Source organism: Natrix helvetica (genome assembly GCF_964273705.1).
Source record: "Natrix helvetica genome assembly, chromosome: 2".
Classification (NCBI taxonomy): Eukaryota; Metazoa; Chordata; class Lepidosauria; order Squamata; family Natricidae; genus Natrix; species Natrix helvetica.
In genome coordinates, this window is record NC_138552.1 from 137950080 (window position 1) to 137966882 (window position 16803).

The 16803-nt window shown below is 41.5% G+C and overlaps 1 protein-coding gene across 8 annotated transcripts in view; it reads right to left on the bottom strand.

The window, feature by feature from the left end:
- Positions 1-16803, bottom strand: part of FBXW11 (F-box and WD repeat domain containing 11) — a 74232-nt gene that overhangs the window by 26981 nt on the left and 30448 nt on the right. For all 8 annotated transcript variants that reach the window (XM_081942681.1, XM_081942674.1, XM_081942677.1 and 5 more), the window contains one exon: positions 4-66. In XM_081942681.1, coding sequence (XP_081798807.1) covers positions 4-54 — 51 coding nt within the window. In that variant the 5' untranslated portion in view covers positions 55-66. The remainder of the gene's footprint in view (positions 1-3; positions 67-16803) is intronic.

A 16803-nucleotide genomic window follows, 5' to 3' on the forward strand; every position in this document is an offset into this window, starting at 1 on the left:
TACCTGCCACAATGTGTTTTTCTTTGGAGACTCATCTTCATTCTGATCCTCCATTACTGATGTGTTCTGGGAAAAAAGAAGAAATACAAGTATATTTTCTTCTGTGAACTTTTCAATACGTCACATTTTTTCGGAGACACACCCGCACATCATACAATCCTACTTAATAGCTACACATAGCAGCAGAATTGCTAGCCACTACTTAACTTCATCACAAATACAAGTGTTTATTAAAAGGGGGGAGGCATTTTTAAAAAATAGCTGGAATGCAGCATTTCAGTAGTCTCATCTTAAACGAGAGCCTAAAATAAAGTGATTAATGTATAATAAAAGCCACTAAACTGTTTGCCTGCAGCACTAGCTCATTTATCTAACCTTCTTACCAGACTTAACACTTGAATTTCAAGTCAAACTTTTTAAAATATACACTATATTGCCAAAGGTATTCGCTCACCCATCCACATAATCAGAATCAGTTGTGAGCGAATGTTTTTGGCAATATAGTGTATCTACAGTAATCATTAGTACATGAAGATATACACCAAAGCAAGGAAGAAACATCATATTTCAAGGAACAAGAGAACGGGAAACACCGAAAAAGCTACAGCAGAAAATAATTCAGGCATAGTTATGTGAAGAAGTAGCCCCGTGTAGAGTTTTATTTTCAAACACATGTGGATATAGTAATATTTTATCTTTATTCAAATAGTATATAAAAATAAAAGTGATGTAATTGGACAAAAAAAACCCTATGAAGAATAGATGTTGCAATCATTTATTTAACAACAAATTAATAGACATATCATTTCCTTCTGTGGAAAAAATAAAGACACCCCTTGAAAGAAACAGTATGTGGTACTGTTCCCTTTGGCACCTCATATCTTATACCAGGGGCGGGCAATTAATTTTTCCAAGGGGCCACATAAGAAACCGGGACTGTTATGGAAGGGTGAACCAATAGGGCTCTGAAGGTGCATAGCCACATATACACGCACATACGTAAACTGGAAAATAAAAGCAGTTGCCGTCAAAATAAAAGTAATGCAGTTGTATTGCATGCATGATATTGACTTATTTACATTTGATTTCTAACTGCATGCAGGCAGGACATAGACAGCCAAAGGGCCAACAGGGACAACTAAAGGGCCGGATGTGGCCTGGGAGCTGTAAAATGCCCAGATCTCTCTTACATTGCAACTGTCTATCAGTCTCTGACATTGACTAAGAGGAACTTTTCCCCCTCTGCTCCACCAAGTAGGATCTTTTCAGCTATGCAATCCATTTCTAGAAACCCTTCATTTCCTCCCCCTCCCCAGCCATTTCTTGGGGAATTTACCACAGTTTAGCGGTAAATTGTTTAGTAAACATGTTGCAAGGTTCACTTTTGGCTGAATTTCAGTCTTCCGACAGTTGTTCTCACACTACCCTCAAGCACCCTCTGATACAATGAAGAATTCATAGTGGAGTCTGTGATGGACAGATGCCCAGGTCCCAATGAAGCCAAATAGCCCCAAACCATAACATCTCTACCACCATGCTTTTGGGTTGGTATCAGATTCTTCTAGGGAAATGTGCTGTCTTTGGTTTTCACTGAAACTCAAAGCGTTGGAGGGCTTCAGAAGGGCAGAATGTGCTGCTCCTGGATCTAACAGTGAGTGACGTCAATCTGGCCACATCTACCCAGTCATATGACCAAGCCATGCCCACCAAGCCACGCCCACACTTGGATGTCACCACTGGTTTATTTGCTACTTTTGGGGAGGACATTTCATTAGTCTTCTATGATGCTTAAATAGCATTCTATATAGCATTCACATAAAAATTAAACATCATTACTGTGTCCATCAGGTGTTCTACATCTACAAGCTCACATTGACACATAATCTATAGATGAAAAAATTGAGATGCTGATTATCAACAAAAACAGTGCTAAAATGTTGCCCAATATAATCATTTTAGATGGCTCATCACTCTCCTGCTTCTCAAGCAGCTTTCATTCTCAAAATGATGATGTTGTATTCATTATTTAGTATGTTGCACCACTCAGAAAAATGGAATTTAAGATTTCTTCAGGTATTTATCTGAAAGTACAAACTCTGAAAACTGAGTAGAAAGAATGGACTTTCAATGGCCTCTCATTTTCCTTAGCTTCCACATAAACAGCAGAACTGCATTCACTTCCACTCAAAGAAGAATTCTGCACCTATTCAAGATTTACTAAAGGAGGACCCTGGACCAGACTGAGAGATATATGTGAATGAGAACGGTTATTTAAAATTTTTCACATGAATGCAGTACATAAATGTTGAGAAAAATAATAGGTGGGATCAATGAGCATGTGCCACTTTTTACTCAATTTCAAGCCGCTACATGTTACAGGCTAATGTAAGAAGGCTAATCTAAGAAACAATGTAGCAGACACTTGAAAAACCATATTTTATCTTGAAAGAACAGGTGGACTGAAGAGAAAAAAGAGAGGGAAATGGAACACGAGTTCTAAAAGAAGTCACTGAAATATTTATAGTGACGGAATTGTTAGTTCACAATTTTTTAAAGGAGAAAGTCAAATTAAGTGTCTACTTTCATTCTCTCTGTATATATATATATACAGAGAGACCCGAATACAACAAAACCAGCATAGTCTCCATTCCAGAGGCCATTATCCTATGCTGGAATAAATGGCTATATCTACTACTGTTGTGGCAATTTACACAACCATTCGAACCAAGTCACCTGCAGAAAGAAAAAGAGACACTGAGAAATCTTAATGGCACAGGAATCACAGGTAGATATCTGCTCATAATAAATTGTGATATGGGAATAACCAAGACACCCTCCTCCCAACACACATACAATCTTCTATACGCTAACCTTTTTGTCGCTGCGTGCCAAAAGTGTGCACACCCATAATTCAATGTGTGTCACCCCCACCCCCATGCATGTGAGTGTGTCTCCTGCATGCACCCCTCCCCCCTGCACATGCGCGGCAGAGACCCGAAAACCAACTGGCTGGCGGAGGCAACGGTTCTGTACTAAATTCATGAGGTACTAGGAATTGTTTATCCTGCTCCCTCCATAACGACTATTATGTGCCTGACTCCGGGGGGTGGGGGGGAATTCAGCTGTTCAATGCCTTGTTCTAAAAGGTAACAATAAAAAAGGTGCTATTTTAGTTCTGAATTTAAGGTTGAACTGGTGCTGACAAAAGATATTCAGAGCCCTTTAAAAAGCAATTTCAACTTCAAACAGACTGTAAGAAAAGCCCTGGACTAACCATGGCATCTTTGCACCTCAGAGAGCATTTAAGATTTCCCATCAGCCAAAACATATATCATACAAGTTCTGATATTAGAATGCTGTATATATCAAAGTCATACTATTAAAATATAAAAACCATTACTTGGTCATGTACTATGGAGACCTTTATTTGAAACTGTGCAGAAAACAAGATATAGTACAAATGCCACTTCAATTATGAGTCAATTTGTCGCAGCAATGAAGATCACAGCACACTAAAATAACCTCATCAGCTACAGAGAAGTTCCCCTCGTGAGAGCTCTGTGCAAGAGTAAATTACAAAGTAAACTGTTCAAAAGCAAATTAACTGAAAGAGCAACTAAAAGGATTCCCATGGTTAGGATCTGAGTACAATGCTGAAGTACCATTTTCAAATGCATACCCTTTAGACCCCAAGTATGCACTGAGTATGTGGACATCTGCAATATTTCTAAATGATATTTTTGGAACCATGAAACAAAACGACAGCCTTTGCTGCTCTTTTTTTAAATTAATTCATTAAATTCAAACAATAATGGTGAAGACCTACAAGATTTGGGTCAAAAAAAAATTATGCTACGTAGTGGCATTCAACACTTTTAAATTATATTCTTTAAGCGGGTCATATATGTGTGATGTTACAATGACGATCAAGCAATTCTCCACTCAACAGCTTTCTGAAATATAAACAGTTGATTATGGATTCCCCCCCCCCCAAAAAAAAATGAATGGAGGGGGGGGGAATTAAAAAGCAAGAATAGCTCCTAGCTAGCTAAAGGAAATATTTGAAGCTATTATTTTTGCCACTGGTGCTAAAAAGGATTACCTGAATGGGTGTCCAAACTACTGCATTTCCCATATTCACTGTAATGAATATGGAAAGTAAACATGAACTATGCAGCCAAATTTGCAGAAAGATGTTGGGTTTAACTTGGTACCAAAGTTTCAGTTAGCTTCTGCTCTCTTAGGAGTTTATTTACAAATATATCATTTGGCCAGAGATGCATGATTTATTTTATATAAATAAGGCTCACAGGATGGTTGTGGGAAAAATAAGAGGAGAAAGGTATGTTGGATAGGTTCACTGCCTTGAGTTTTTTTTTTGTAAAAATGGGAAATGTGGGACACAAATAAATAAACCATGGCTGTCCAAACTTGGCAACTTTAAGACTTGTGGACTTCAACTCCCAGAATTCCCCAGCCAGGGAGTTGAAGTCCACAAGTCTTAAAGTTGTCAAGTTTGAACACCCCTGAAATAAACAAAACAAAGAAACGCACTCCAGATAAGCATTTTTTTAAAAAATTGGTTCCATAAGAATATATTTGATCTAGTGGTTAAGGCATCAGGTTAGAAACCAGGGAACTGTGAGCTCTAGTCAACAAAACTACCAAGATTTTTCCAAAGAATCTCTGAGAATTGGAGACAAATGAATGGGAGAAAAAACACCTTTAGATAACTGGAGGTGAAGGGTAGCCCCTATAGATTGTCCTTGTTTAACAACCACAATCAGGCATAGAGTTTGGTTGTAAACCTTTTCAGTGGGTCATCAAGTGACCAGACTTGATTTTATGACAATTTTCATTTAATGGTCGTTAAACGAACATGATCATTAAATGAATCCAACATATCCAATGTGTAACTTTTGCCTTTTTCTGGTGAAAAACAGCAAAGAGCACTACAAATCATGAGTACATGGCTGCAGGATGCTGCAACTGGTCGCAAATGTGAGCCAGTTGTGTCCATGGTGGGGAGGGGCAGTCATAAATAACTTTTTTTTCAGTTTGAATGATCGTTAAGCATGCAGTCATTAAGTGGGGATTACCTGTATAGCTTCAATTCTTTGGCTAATATCTGTGTTTAAGCACCCACAATAATATATGACATCCTTATATTTTCTCAACATCGCCCATTTTTTATTTTTTTTTATCAACCTTATTAAATTCCTCCCCCCCAAAATAAGATACAACCCCCCCACACACAAAAAGACAAAAAACAGGGGGCAAATGGGGGGGGGAGAGAATGAAAAATAGAAAAAGTTAAAAAGTGACCAAAAACATTCACCCATTCGCTTGTATTCATGTTATAGCCCTATTATAAGAAAATAAGCAATCTGTCCAAAAATGCAGCAGCCTGCTTCAGACTTCCAGTTTGAGATTTGGCTCCCAGAAAATCAGAGTTCCTATAGACAAATCTCAAAGGGTAAAGTTTGCTTGTCCATCTAATATAATGTTTGCCAACTGATCAAGTGTTGCATAGGTAAAAAAAGTACCACCAATCTTACTCAGTGAATCTAACTGTAGATTACCTGCACAATACAGAACAATAAAAGACCATGTATTACAAAATACAGTAAAAGGCAGAACTAAAAGAAAATACAAATCCTATTTCTGTGCCATCCTTACAATTTATCCCAATCAGATTCACACATGCAGTTTTCAATTGTACTGTTTTGTTCAAATACTGAGCTGTATTTTAATGCAATAGTTAGCTTCTGGCCACACAAGAAATATGTTGTTCTAATGCAGGTAGTCCTCAACTTACGATTACAATTGAGCCCAAAATTTATGTTAAGTGAAAAATTTGTTAAATGAATTTATCCAATTTTACAACTTTTCTTGCCATATTTGTTAAGTGAATGATTGCATTTGTTAAACTGATAACATAAATTGTTAAGTGAATCTGGGTTATCCACTGACTTTGCTTATCAGAAGGTCGCAAAATGACTCCTGAACATTACGTCATAAATTAGTTCCATAACTTCAAATGGTCACTGAATGAAGTGTTGTAAGTCAAAAACTATCTGTATAAGGTTCCCAATAGGCCATTTATGTAATGTGTGGTCCAACATACTGTTCTCCCTCTTTCTTATACAGTTCATATAATTCAAATATATATACTACAGGGAGCCCCACAACTGGGATTGGTATTTGCATCATAAGTCGATAGTGAGTCATCATGTGACCAAACCTGAAGTTATGACCATTTTACTGGGTCCATTAAGTGAACCACATGGTTGTTAAGCAAATCCAGCTAGCCTAATTAACTTTGCTTGTCAGAAATTGGTAGATTGTAAATTGTAATGTGACTACCAGATGCTGCAAAGGTTCTAAGTGTGAACCACATACCAGGTGTCCAAATTACGATCACATGACCATGAGAATAGTGCGACAGTCACAACTTCAAGGATAATTCATAAGTTGCTTTTTCAGAACCCCTGGAACTTCAAACTATCATTTAACCTTCTAGTCAAGGACTACCTTTATGTCGTCTATATTTGGGGCTCCACAAACACAAGTAGAGCCACAACAATTGCACTAGCACTGATGACGTTACCTAGTTTGGATAATTAAATGTCTGCAAGAAAACAAGCAAGCTCAGAGAGGACCCCTCAAATACAAGTATATATTTATCCTAAGGAACTCATTTAAACCTTCCATATTTAAACATTGTTTCCAACTGCTCAAATCTCTCTCGATAAATACGTGAAAATTCTTGGGCATTTCTGTGTTTCTATATTTCACAATTTGGAGGGTGCTCTTATAGCGACTCATTCATTTCGATGTGCCTGCCTTATTAAAGGTAACTATTAACTCTCTTGAGCTTCTATATCCAAAATTCTTTATGTAGCTTCTTTTTTTACTTGGGTTACAGAGACTGTTGGACAAGAAACAAGGGAGACCACAGCTCCTGATATAATTTGTCAATTGTGCAATCCAAGAGGTCTCCTGAGATTTAATGTTAAACAAAATTTTGGGAGTCCGTCAGTTTCCATAGCATTGATTTTGCACCAATAATTGCACATCCTAATTTTAGACCAAGAACAAATTATATTAATTCCTAATTCAGCTCCGATTGCAGCAACATAAATCTTTTTATCCACACCTAAACTACTTCTCAGATGCTGTTTGTATTTGTTTTAATGTGTTCTAAACCTCAAACTCAACTCCATAGAAGAGCATAGTGGTAACCCTCCTTATAATGTCTGACAATAGTTTCCATTCATGCAGAAGGGTCAGGAAATGGAATGAAAGACTGCATATTATTCAACAAACTCCTAACAATAATACATTTTACAGTGGAAAGAACAATTTGAACACAATTCTGGAAAATATTTAGATCTTCAAAAGTGTAAGTACCACCCGCTTCTTTCAGCTTCTCATATAGTTCATTTTTACCTTGCAAAGTTTTGTAACCATTAGCACCTCCTGTCACACACATTTCATTTCATACATATATATGATAGAAAGCAGAGACTGTAAGTGAAAATCAATTCTATTAAAGTACCAAAAGCATTGATTGGTACTTACCAGGGTTGGTGGATATGGAGATACAGATTTGAATATATTAAGACAATAAGGTGGGGGTTTTTTTTAGCATATGGCTTCTGTCAGTGGTGGGATCCTACTGGTATAACAACCGGATCAGTGATCGCACTTGCGCAGTTTTGAGAAAAAGTAACTTCCGCATTACTGCTGGGGAGGAAAAGGGGTGTTGGTCTTACCTGATACGCTCTTTCTCGGTGTGCTGAGAGAGAATCCAAAGAAGGGGTTAACTCCGCCCTTCTGCCCAGAGACTGAGTCCTTTTAAACTTTGCAGCCACGCCTCTCTCAGTTTTTGATGAAGGCTTAGTGGTTGACTTGACGTATTGCTGATCCTGTTATTCACTCCTGGACTCTGGACAAGATGGACGCCAGGGTGGGGTTGGATTCTCTCTCAGCAAATTGAGAAGGATTGTATCTGGTAAGACCAACGTCCCTTCTCCAGTGTGCTGAGCAGAGAATCCAAAGAATGGGACATACCAAAGCTGGCTTGTCCTAAGGGTGGGTTGCGGTCTGGTCCGGAGTCTCCAGGTCTGAGTGTAACTTTTGGAGGACCAGTCTGTCGAAGGCCGCTTCAGCCGAAGTGAAATTGTCCAGCTTGTAGTGTCTGATGAACAGGGATGGTGAGGACCAAGTCACTGCCCTACAGACTTCTTCTAGAGAGGCCTGTGTCGCCCATGCCACCATAGCGGCCATTATTTGCCAGGGCAACAGACGAACATGAAGCTCATACGCTTTCAATGCCGTGACCTTGTTGCCCAACATAGAAGGCTGGAAGTACATGAATAGAAATTCTGTTTTTCTGAAAGAATTTGTTCTTTTGATGTAGATGCAGAGGGCCCTCCTGACATCCAAGGTATGCCACTTCTTTTCTAAGGCATGAGTTGGGCCCGGACAGAAGTCTGGCAAAATGATTTACTATCCTCTGTGGAACAAGGTATTGACCTTGGGGAGGAAGGAGGGATCTAGCCGCAGAACCACTCTGTTTGAATGAAATACGCACAAGTCCCCCTTATGGAGAGGGCTGCCAGCTCTGAAATTTGTCTAGCCAAGGTAATCGCCACAAGGAAGGCTACCTTGTAGGTGAGAAAACACAGACTGGCCATCCATAATAGCTCGAAGGGAGCCAAAGAGAGTGCCTATAGGATCTTAGGTAAATCTCAGGTGGGATACCTGTGTACCACCAGAGGCTTTAAGTTGGTTGCTCCCTTAATGAAACTGCATACAATAGGATCTCCAAATCCACACATTGACAGCACCAATGACAGAGCTGCCACCTGTCTGTGTATGGTGTTGAGGAATAGGCCCCTGTCCAGGCCGTCCTGGAGGAATTCCAGCATCTGGCTACAGATAGAGGTGGGATTAATGTTGCCCTTGGAGCACCAGCTATAGAAGGTCTTCCAAGTTGAGTCATAGATTCTGTTGGCTGATGGTCTCCTGCAGGCCTGGATCACCCTGGTAGAGAACTTGCCCTACCTCAGAATCTTCAAGTGCCATAGTCAGTTGAAGCCATTGTGGTTCTGGGTGGACTGAGGCCCCCTGACTGAGGGATATTTAGTCCTGATGAATCCTCCATGGCCTGGATACAGACAGACTGACCAGATCTGCAAACCAAGGTTGTTCGGGCCAGTGTGAAGCCAGGGGCGATATCTCTGCCTTCTCAATCAACAACTTCCTGAATAGCTCTGGGATCAAGGGAAGGGAAGGAAAGGTGTATAGAAGACCTTGAGGCCACGGAGTGCGGAATGCATTGGTCCCCTCTGCTCCCATTGTTGCGAACCTGGAGTAAAACCTTGGCAAGTGAGTGTTTGACAGGGTAGTCCAGGAACGGGGTCCCGAACCGTTCTGACATTCTGACCGCGCCCTGAACAGGTCTGGATGCAGTCGCCACTCTGAGTGGTTGACTGTGGTCCTGCTGAGCCAGTCCGTCTGTACATTCATTGTCCCCGAGATGTGCTCCGTCCTGATGGACAAAAGGTGCTTCTCTGCCCAGAGCCCCAATTTCTCTGCCTCCTGCATGAGAGGTTTGGAGTAGTTTTATGCTGTCTTGACGCTCCTGTGATAGGAAGACTTTGCATAATGAGGTGTCTATGATCACCCCCAGGTGTGGTAAGCGGGTGGAAGGAGTCAGATGACTCTTCTCGTAATTGATGAAAAATCCGTGATCCTGAAGGTCCCTGATTGTGTCTTGCAGATTCTCTGCCGCCCAGAGGTGGGAGGAAGACTGGATTAAGTTGTCGTCCGGGTAACACTGGACACAGATTGGGATCGCCCTGAGGTGGGCTGCCAGTTCTGCCAGTAGTAGAATCGGAGTAGAATCTGCTAGGACCGGCTGAATAGCCTCAATGTCCAACAGGTGTTAGATTGCTGCCTCCATGAGGCCCCTCTTTGTGTTGTTTCTTGATATAGGGCAACATATGAAGAATCTCAGGGGTGTGGAGAGAAATTCAAGCGTGAGGCCTAGTCTCACTATGTTTAGGACCCAGGTGTCTGTTGTGGTTGCCTCCCATTGATTTGTGAATAGCCCTAGGTGGCCACCAATAGGAGGGTTGGATCTGGAGTCACTTGTAGCGCCGGAAGGGCCATCCTCTGGAACCACGAAATGGTCTTTTGTTCTGGAATTGTTGTCTGTTTCTATCCTGAAATCCAGATCAGCTCTGTGGGGGTACATCCTCTGGGAGTAGCACACTCCTGTGTCTGTTGGCCGAAAGGAAGGCCTGCGAAAATAATGCTCACCTATATAGGGAAGGCAGGATCTTTCTCCTATCTTTGGTTTCCACCAAGATGGGCTCTATGGCCTCACCAAACAGCTTTCCCCCCTTGAAGGATGCAGAGGCCACACTCCATTTGTATTTTGCATCTGCCTGCCAGTGGCAAAGCCACAGTAGACATCAGGCCATTACCAACGATGCAATAGCCGATTGCGAATTTGGCTGCATCCAGGGTGGCATCACCTGAAAATTCTGTCACCGCTATCAACTTGTTGATGTCCTGTTGGAAGTGTTGGTCATCAGGTGAATCTCTTGTTTGCATCTGGCGAAGCCAGAGTAAGGAGACTCTATTAAAGAAGGAAACGGTAGTTGTTGCTTTTACTGCCCAGGCCGCCTGATCCGCCTGCAAAGGGTCAGTTCGGCCCTTCTATCCTCTGTTTTCAGAGCATCTGCCGTATCTTAAGACAGGAAAGTAGAGGATGTTAAGGCTGCCACTACCGTTGGTAATTTTAGCTCCTCAGTGAATTGAGGCTATATTATAAAATCTCTTGTCATTCCCACTTGGATTGGCGAAGGTTCCTGGGTGAACCCATTGCCTCCGGACCACGTCCTGGAACAGTTGGGGTGAAGGAACCTCCTCACTCTCCCTTGTTGGCTCAGTAAAGAGGAGCTGGTTTGGGTCTGGTTGTCCCAATGCCGGCTCTGATGTGCTTGGCTCAGCTCCCATGTGGGCTGTGGTCTTGGCTTTAAACAGGAGGGATTTAAAGAGGGCTGGGCGAAAGAGCCCTGTGAAAGGAGGGTGGTCTGGAACTAACCCCTTGTTCTCTCTGGTCTTCCTAATCTGAGAGCCAATCCCTACTCTGTAGGGATGGAGTGGGAGACTGAGGTTCCCTAAGGTTCGCCACGTCTGCCTGAACTTTAGATGTCTAGGGATGAGTCTGATGCCACATAACCAGCTTGGCTTCCTTGTTGTAATACTGCAGCAATTCCTTGTGTTATGGAGATCAGGAGTTTTATTTGTTCAGAAATCTCCAGTCCTTGATTCTCCCCTGGCCAGAGCCCCACCGCTGTGGGGGTAAATGTGGCCTCTGGGGTAGATTGCCTCTTTTTAAAATTAGGCTCCCAGTGACTCTCTGCTGGCAATCTATTTAACTGTGGGGCAAAGGGATTCTCCTTGCTGCCTTTTGTAAAGGTAGCTGTGGGGATTGTTCTCTGCACCCTCTGGTGACCGAGTCTGGGAGCTCAGAGTCTCCTGTTTCCCAGTGGGATCAGGAAAGGAATGCGGAGTGATGGAAATTTCCCCAGGAAGATCTGCTTGTCTTCTTTGCTCTGCTTGTCTCTCTGCCTTGCAGATCTCTTTTTCCAGAACTTTTTGGCCGGCATCTCTTTCCTCAGCCTTAGAGGCTATTCTGGAATGCAGGGCTTTTGCCCTTATTTGGGCAGCCATTCCTCTGCTGCCCGCTCTTGATGCTGTGGGACCTTTCTGGTTAATATGGGGAGGTACTGGAGCCCCCCTCTCTTCCTCACTCACGTGAGCCATCTCATGTTTCTTTGATGCAGCAGTATCTTCCATTATTTGCTTCTCCTGCTGTTTTGTAGACTTTCCAGTCCCCTGCTGGGAAGGCGCCAAGGCATCTGCCGCTGAAAAGCACGCCAAACTTCGGCTCTGTTTGAATCAGCCAGAAGATGGTGGTTGCGCAGGGTGGAATAAAGACACCAGCCACATTGCTCTCTCGGCTCTGCCAGTCACAGAGCTCAATCATTGCTCTCTCAGCTCTGCCAGTCTCAGACATTAATTGTTGCGGCGGCTATGCCGATCCAACAGGTGGCCAGCTGTATCGTTGCAGCGCTGTGCCAGTTAAACCGGGGTATCCAGCTGAGTCATCGGGAGGCTTTCCTTCCTCCAAAACAGCTGATTGTTGCGGCAGCCATCTGCTCACACGAAAGCCGCGCCATTCACCGACAAACAGCTGACGGGAGCTGTTTCCCCCTCCTGCCGAACAACTGATAGCATAAGTGGCTGCAGCGATCATCCAAAAATTGTGCTGCTCTCTGAAAACCATGCTGCTCCAAAAAAAAAACCTCGTTGTGCTGTAAACCGCTGAGAATCCAAAGAATTTAACTCTGCCATTTTGCTCTGAAGAGCTCTCCTCAAAAATGTCTCTTGGGCTAAGACTGAGTAAAAAAACTGGAGAGAGGCATAGCTGCGAAGTTTAAAAGGACTCAGTCTCTGGGCAGAAAGGCAGAGTTAACCCATTCTTTGGATTGTCTGCTCAGCAAACTGGAGATCAGCTGAAGCGCAGCAATCCGCTCTGCTGCGTGACTCAGCTGAGAAGATATAGGTGAGTTAAGCGCAGGGGCGGGTGGGTGGGCAGGCCCACTTCATTGTTGTAGAAAACTGGTTCACTCCCAGCTAATGGTTGGAGCTACTGATTTGCCTGAATCGGTCCAAACCGGTAGAAACCCACCCCTGGCCTCTGTATACCACCACATTGAATTTTAAATTAAACACTCAAGATGAGAGTCAGGATTTGCAGCTTTAATACAAGGGGCTTGACAAAAGTGTGGCATTAACCATTGAGGAATTACAGTCATTTTAATACACCCACCCCCATTTTTGGTGGCTCATAAATGAGGGACAAATGGCTGCCAAGATGTTTCGGGGCCAGATGCGATCTGCTCCCTTGTTATTATTCCATGACAAATCAAAGATAAAGGTGGAGTTCCTTCTGAGTGTTATATGTCTATAGAGATTCTCAGTAATCCAGGTCATGGTTGTCCCATAGATGTTTTTTCAAGAGGCAACTGGATTTTCTTGTTGTTCTGAGTGTTCCATTTGCATTTGATAGTTGTTCGCTGGAACAGACAAAATGAAGTCCAAAGAGGAGATTATGCAAGTGAAAGAGGCCATCATTAGGCTGAAAAAATAAAATATTACATCGGAAGGATAGCAAAACATCAGGAGGGGCCAAAACAACAATGTGGAACATTCTTAAAAAGAAAGGAATTAACTAACAGGCTCTGCAACGCCAAAAGATCTGGAAGCCCACAAAGGACAACTAAATTGATGAGCACAGAATTCTGTCATTAGTGAAGAAAAACTCTTTGACAATAGCTAGCCAAGACAACAACACTCTTGAGAAGGTAGGTGTGTCAAAGTCTGTAGTCAAAATATGGCTTCATGAAAATAAATACAGAGGCTTCACAACAAGGTCCAAACCGCTGGTAACGCTCAAGAACAGAAAGACAGATTAGAACTTTGCAGAAAATACCAAAAAAGCTTGCCCAGTTCTGGAATAACCTTCTTTTGATTCATGAAACCAAGATGAACTTTTACCTGAGTGATGGGAAGAGGAAAAGTATGGCGAAGAAACAGCTCATGATCCAAAGCGTACCACATCAGTTGTCAAACATGACGGAGGCAGTGTTATGGCATGGATATGTATGGCTGCCAATGAAACCAGGTCACTGGTGTTTATTGATGACTGGCTACTGATAAAAGCAGGAGGATGAATTCTGAAGCGTAGAGGGCTATATTCAGATTCAGCATTGAATTTTCTATATTCAAATGCTATATTCTGCAGTTGGCAGATTCAGCCAAATCCTGCAAAACTTATAGGACACTGCTTCATATTGCAGATGGATAATGACTCAAAACATACAGCAAAAGCAACCCAAGAGTTCCTCAAGCCAAAGAAATGGGATATTCTTCACTGGTCAAGTCAGTCACCTGATCTCAATGTTGTTCACTTACTGCAGAAAGACCCATAAGCAAATAACAGCTAAAGGCAGTTGCAAGTAAAAGCAGGCAAAAGCACCGCCAAGGAAGAAACTCAGCATTTGGTCATGTCCATGAGTTTCAGGCATGAGTTAACTGCAAAGAATTTTCATCCAAGCATTAAAAACAATTCTTATATTTATAATTCTGTTAGTTTCTCCCATCATTTATGAGCCACCAAAATGGAGTTTGGTGTATTAAAATTCTTCAATGGTTAATGCCACACTTTTGTCAAATCCACTGAATTAAAGCTGAAAGTCTTCACTCACATTTTGAGTGTTTCATTTCAAATTCGATGTAGTGGTGTACCGAGGCCAAATATCAAAAAACCTTAGTGTGTGTGTGTGTGTCTGTCTGTCTGTCTGTCTCTCTCTATATACACACACATACATACACACCCACCCACACACCTGTGTATTACACATATACATAGGTAGCCCTCCACTTAATCACTGCAGTCGGGATTGACAATTACATCACTAAGTGGTGTGGTTGTTAAATGAAACATCTTAAGATAATGCTCAACTTATGTCAGTTTTGCTGCAGTTATTAAATAAATCATGTTTAACAACCAGTCCTACATCTTTTTCAGCAACATCTTAAGTTCAAAGCTACTGAACCAGGTAAGCAAGGACTACCTGTATATACTTAAACCCTCGTGGTACCCCCATCCCTTACCTGGAACTTCTGCTAATTCCTCCTTAACAATCTGTGTCTTGAGGTTATGCTGGCAACCGGGACTGCAGGGATTGTCATTGCTAAGCAAAGTGGTCATGTGATGTTGCGTATCACTTAGTGATGGCAATCCTGGGCCCAATTGCTGTTGCAACCTGAGAAGTACCTTTATCTCTACAGGTAATTGACTTACAACAGTTTGTTTAGTGATCGTTCAAAGTTACAATGGCACTGAAAAAAGTGACTTTATAACCATTTTTCACACTTATGATCACTGCAGCATCCCTATGGTCATGTGATTTACATTTGGATGCTTGACATCTGGTTCATACTTATAACGGTTGCAGTGTCCTGGGTCATTGATCCACTTTTGCTACCTTCTGACAAGCAAATTCAATGGGGAAGCCACATTCATTTAGCAACCATGTTACTAACACAACAACTGCATTAACAAATGTGGCAAGAAAAGTTGCAAAATGGGACAAAACTTGCTTAAGAAAATTCTCACTTAACATAAATTTTGGACTCAATATCTATAGTCCTCTATAAAATAGAGGCAGGATTATCATAAATTGTATCTTTTCAACTATAATTCGGCTATCTATATCATACTTTCCCAGGGAAGTACTTTTATACTATCTTCAACATGACAGGTAGCAGCCAACCATTTTTAGTAGGAATGTTGTTTCCCCGCATGACTTCAATTCTATACTAGCTTAATAATGACAATAAGGTAACTAAATACCATTTAGGAATATTTTCATTCATGCCGAGTTTGAAAACTGATCACATTTTTTTTTAAATTAAAAGCTATCTATGGTAGATTTTCTTGCGCTGATTGTTACACTTTCTAATTTGTCTGAATTCAGAAAACAAATCAACTTAGAAGCAGATATAAAACTAAAGTCAGCCCTACAGAACAATCGCAACCTTGCTGCTTTTGCACGGCACTGGAAACTCCTCTCAAATTCAAGTAAAAGCATGTGAGATGGGACACGCCTGTTGTGTTATAGTCAAAATTTGGCACTGGATTCTGAAAGGGGGAAAATCCAGTTTTTATATCTGTAGATTCTGTACTCTTTGTGCGCTGAACTATGCATTTGTAACGTTAAGAGATTACGTAAGGAAAAAAAAACACCATAGGAAGATCCACACAAGTCTGTTCACTTTCATGTGATCTAATGGGGATAAGACATAGTACAGAACTAAAACAGAAGTTGACCTAGTTTTGTCACGCAATAACTATGGGAAAATGTAGGTCAGTGGAGCAACTACCAGTCATTACCCCAAAATATTCTGGCAGACATACATTTCAAACAAAGTATTTTCTTTGGATTTGATTTGCCCAATGTTGAGTTATTTAATACTTATTACAGTGCTGTTTATTTAGCAACATCGAAAGTCTGATTTTAAAAGAGAGAAGAAAGGAAAATTAGATCAGGAGAAAAGGTGTGAGAAAAGCAAAAAAATGAAATTAATACAGTCCTGCCAATCTTGTGTACAAGAAGGTTTTTTTTTCTAATGCTGAAATCACTTGTCTAATTTAATGTTTCATCAATATTCAGGCACCTTTCTGGATTTCCATCAATGTGCATTATCAGAGTTCAGAATATATTTCCTGTCCTAAAGTTAATTATCATGCTGGAAAAGATACCTCTTCCTCTATTCCCAATCACAAATGCAAGTATCTTCAGATTGGACTGATGGAACATCTCAAATGTTACTCTAGTTTATTCCACTGACATTTTCAGTTACCTCACTAATCTACTTTTCTATTCTTTGATGAAAATATGGAAATTAAGATCGCTGCTGGCCATCACCGCTGCTAACTATCATGAACGGCAGTGGAGATCCCCGCCACCTGGAACAGGTCAAAAACGCGATGCACGGAAGCAGAAAATGGGACTTGCGGAGGCAGCAGCGGTGATGAGCAGCAGTGAACCCTGCAGCCTGGAACAGCTGATCAGCAGTATTCCAGGAGGCCGATACAACTGCCAATCAGCTGCTCGTGCTAAATCGGGCTGTGCTAAAACTGACCAGGCT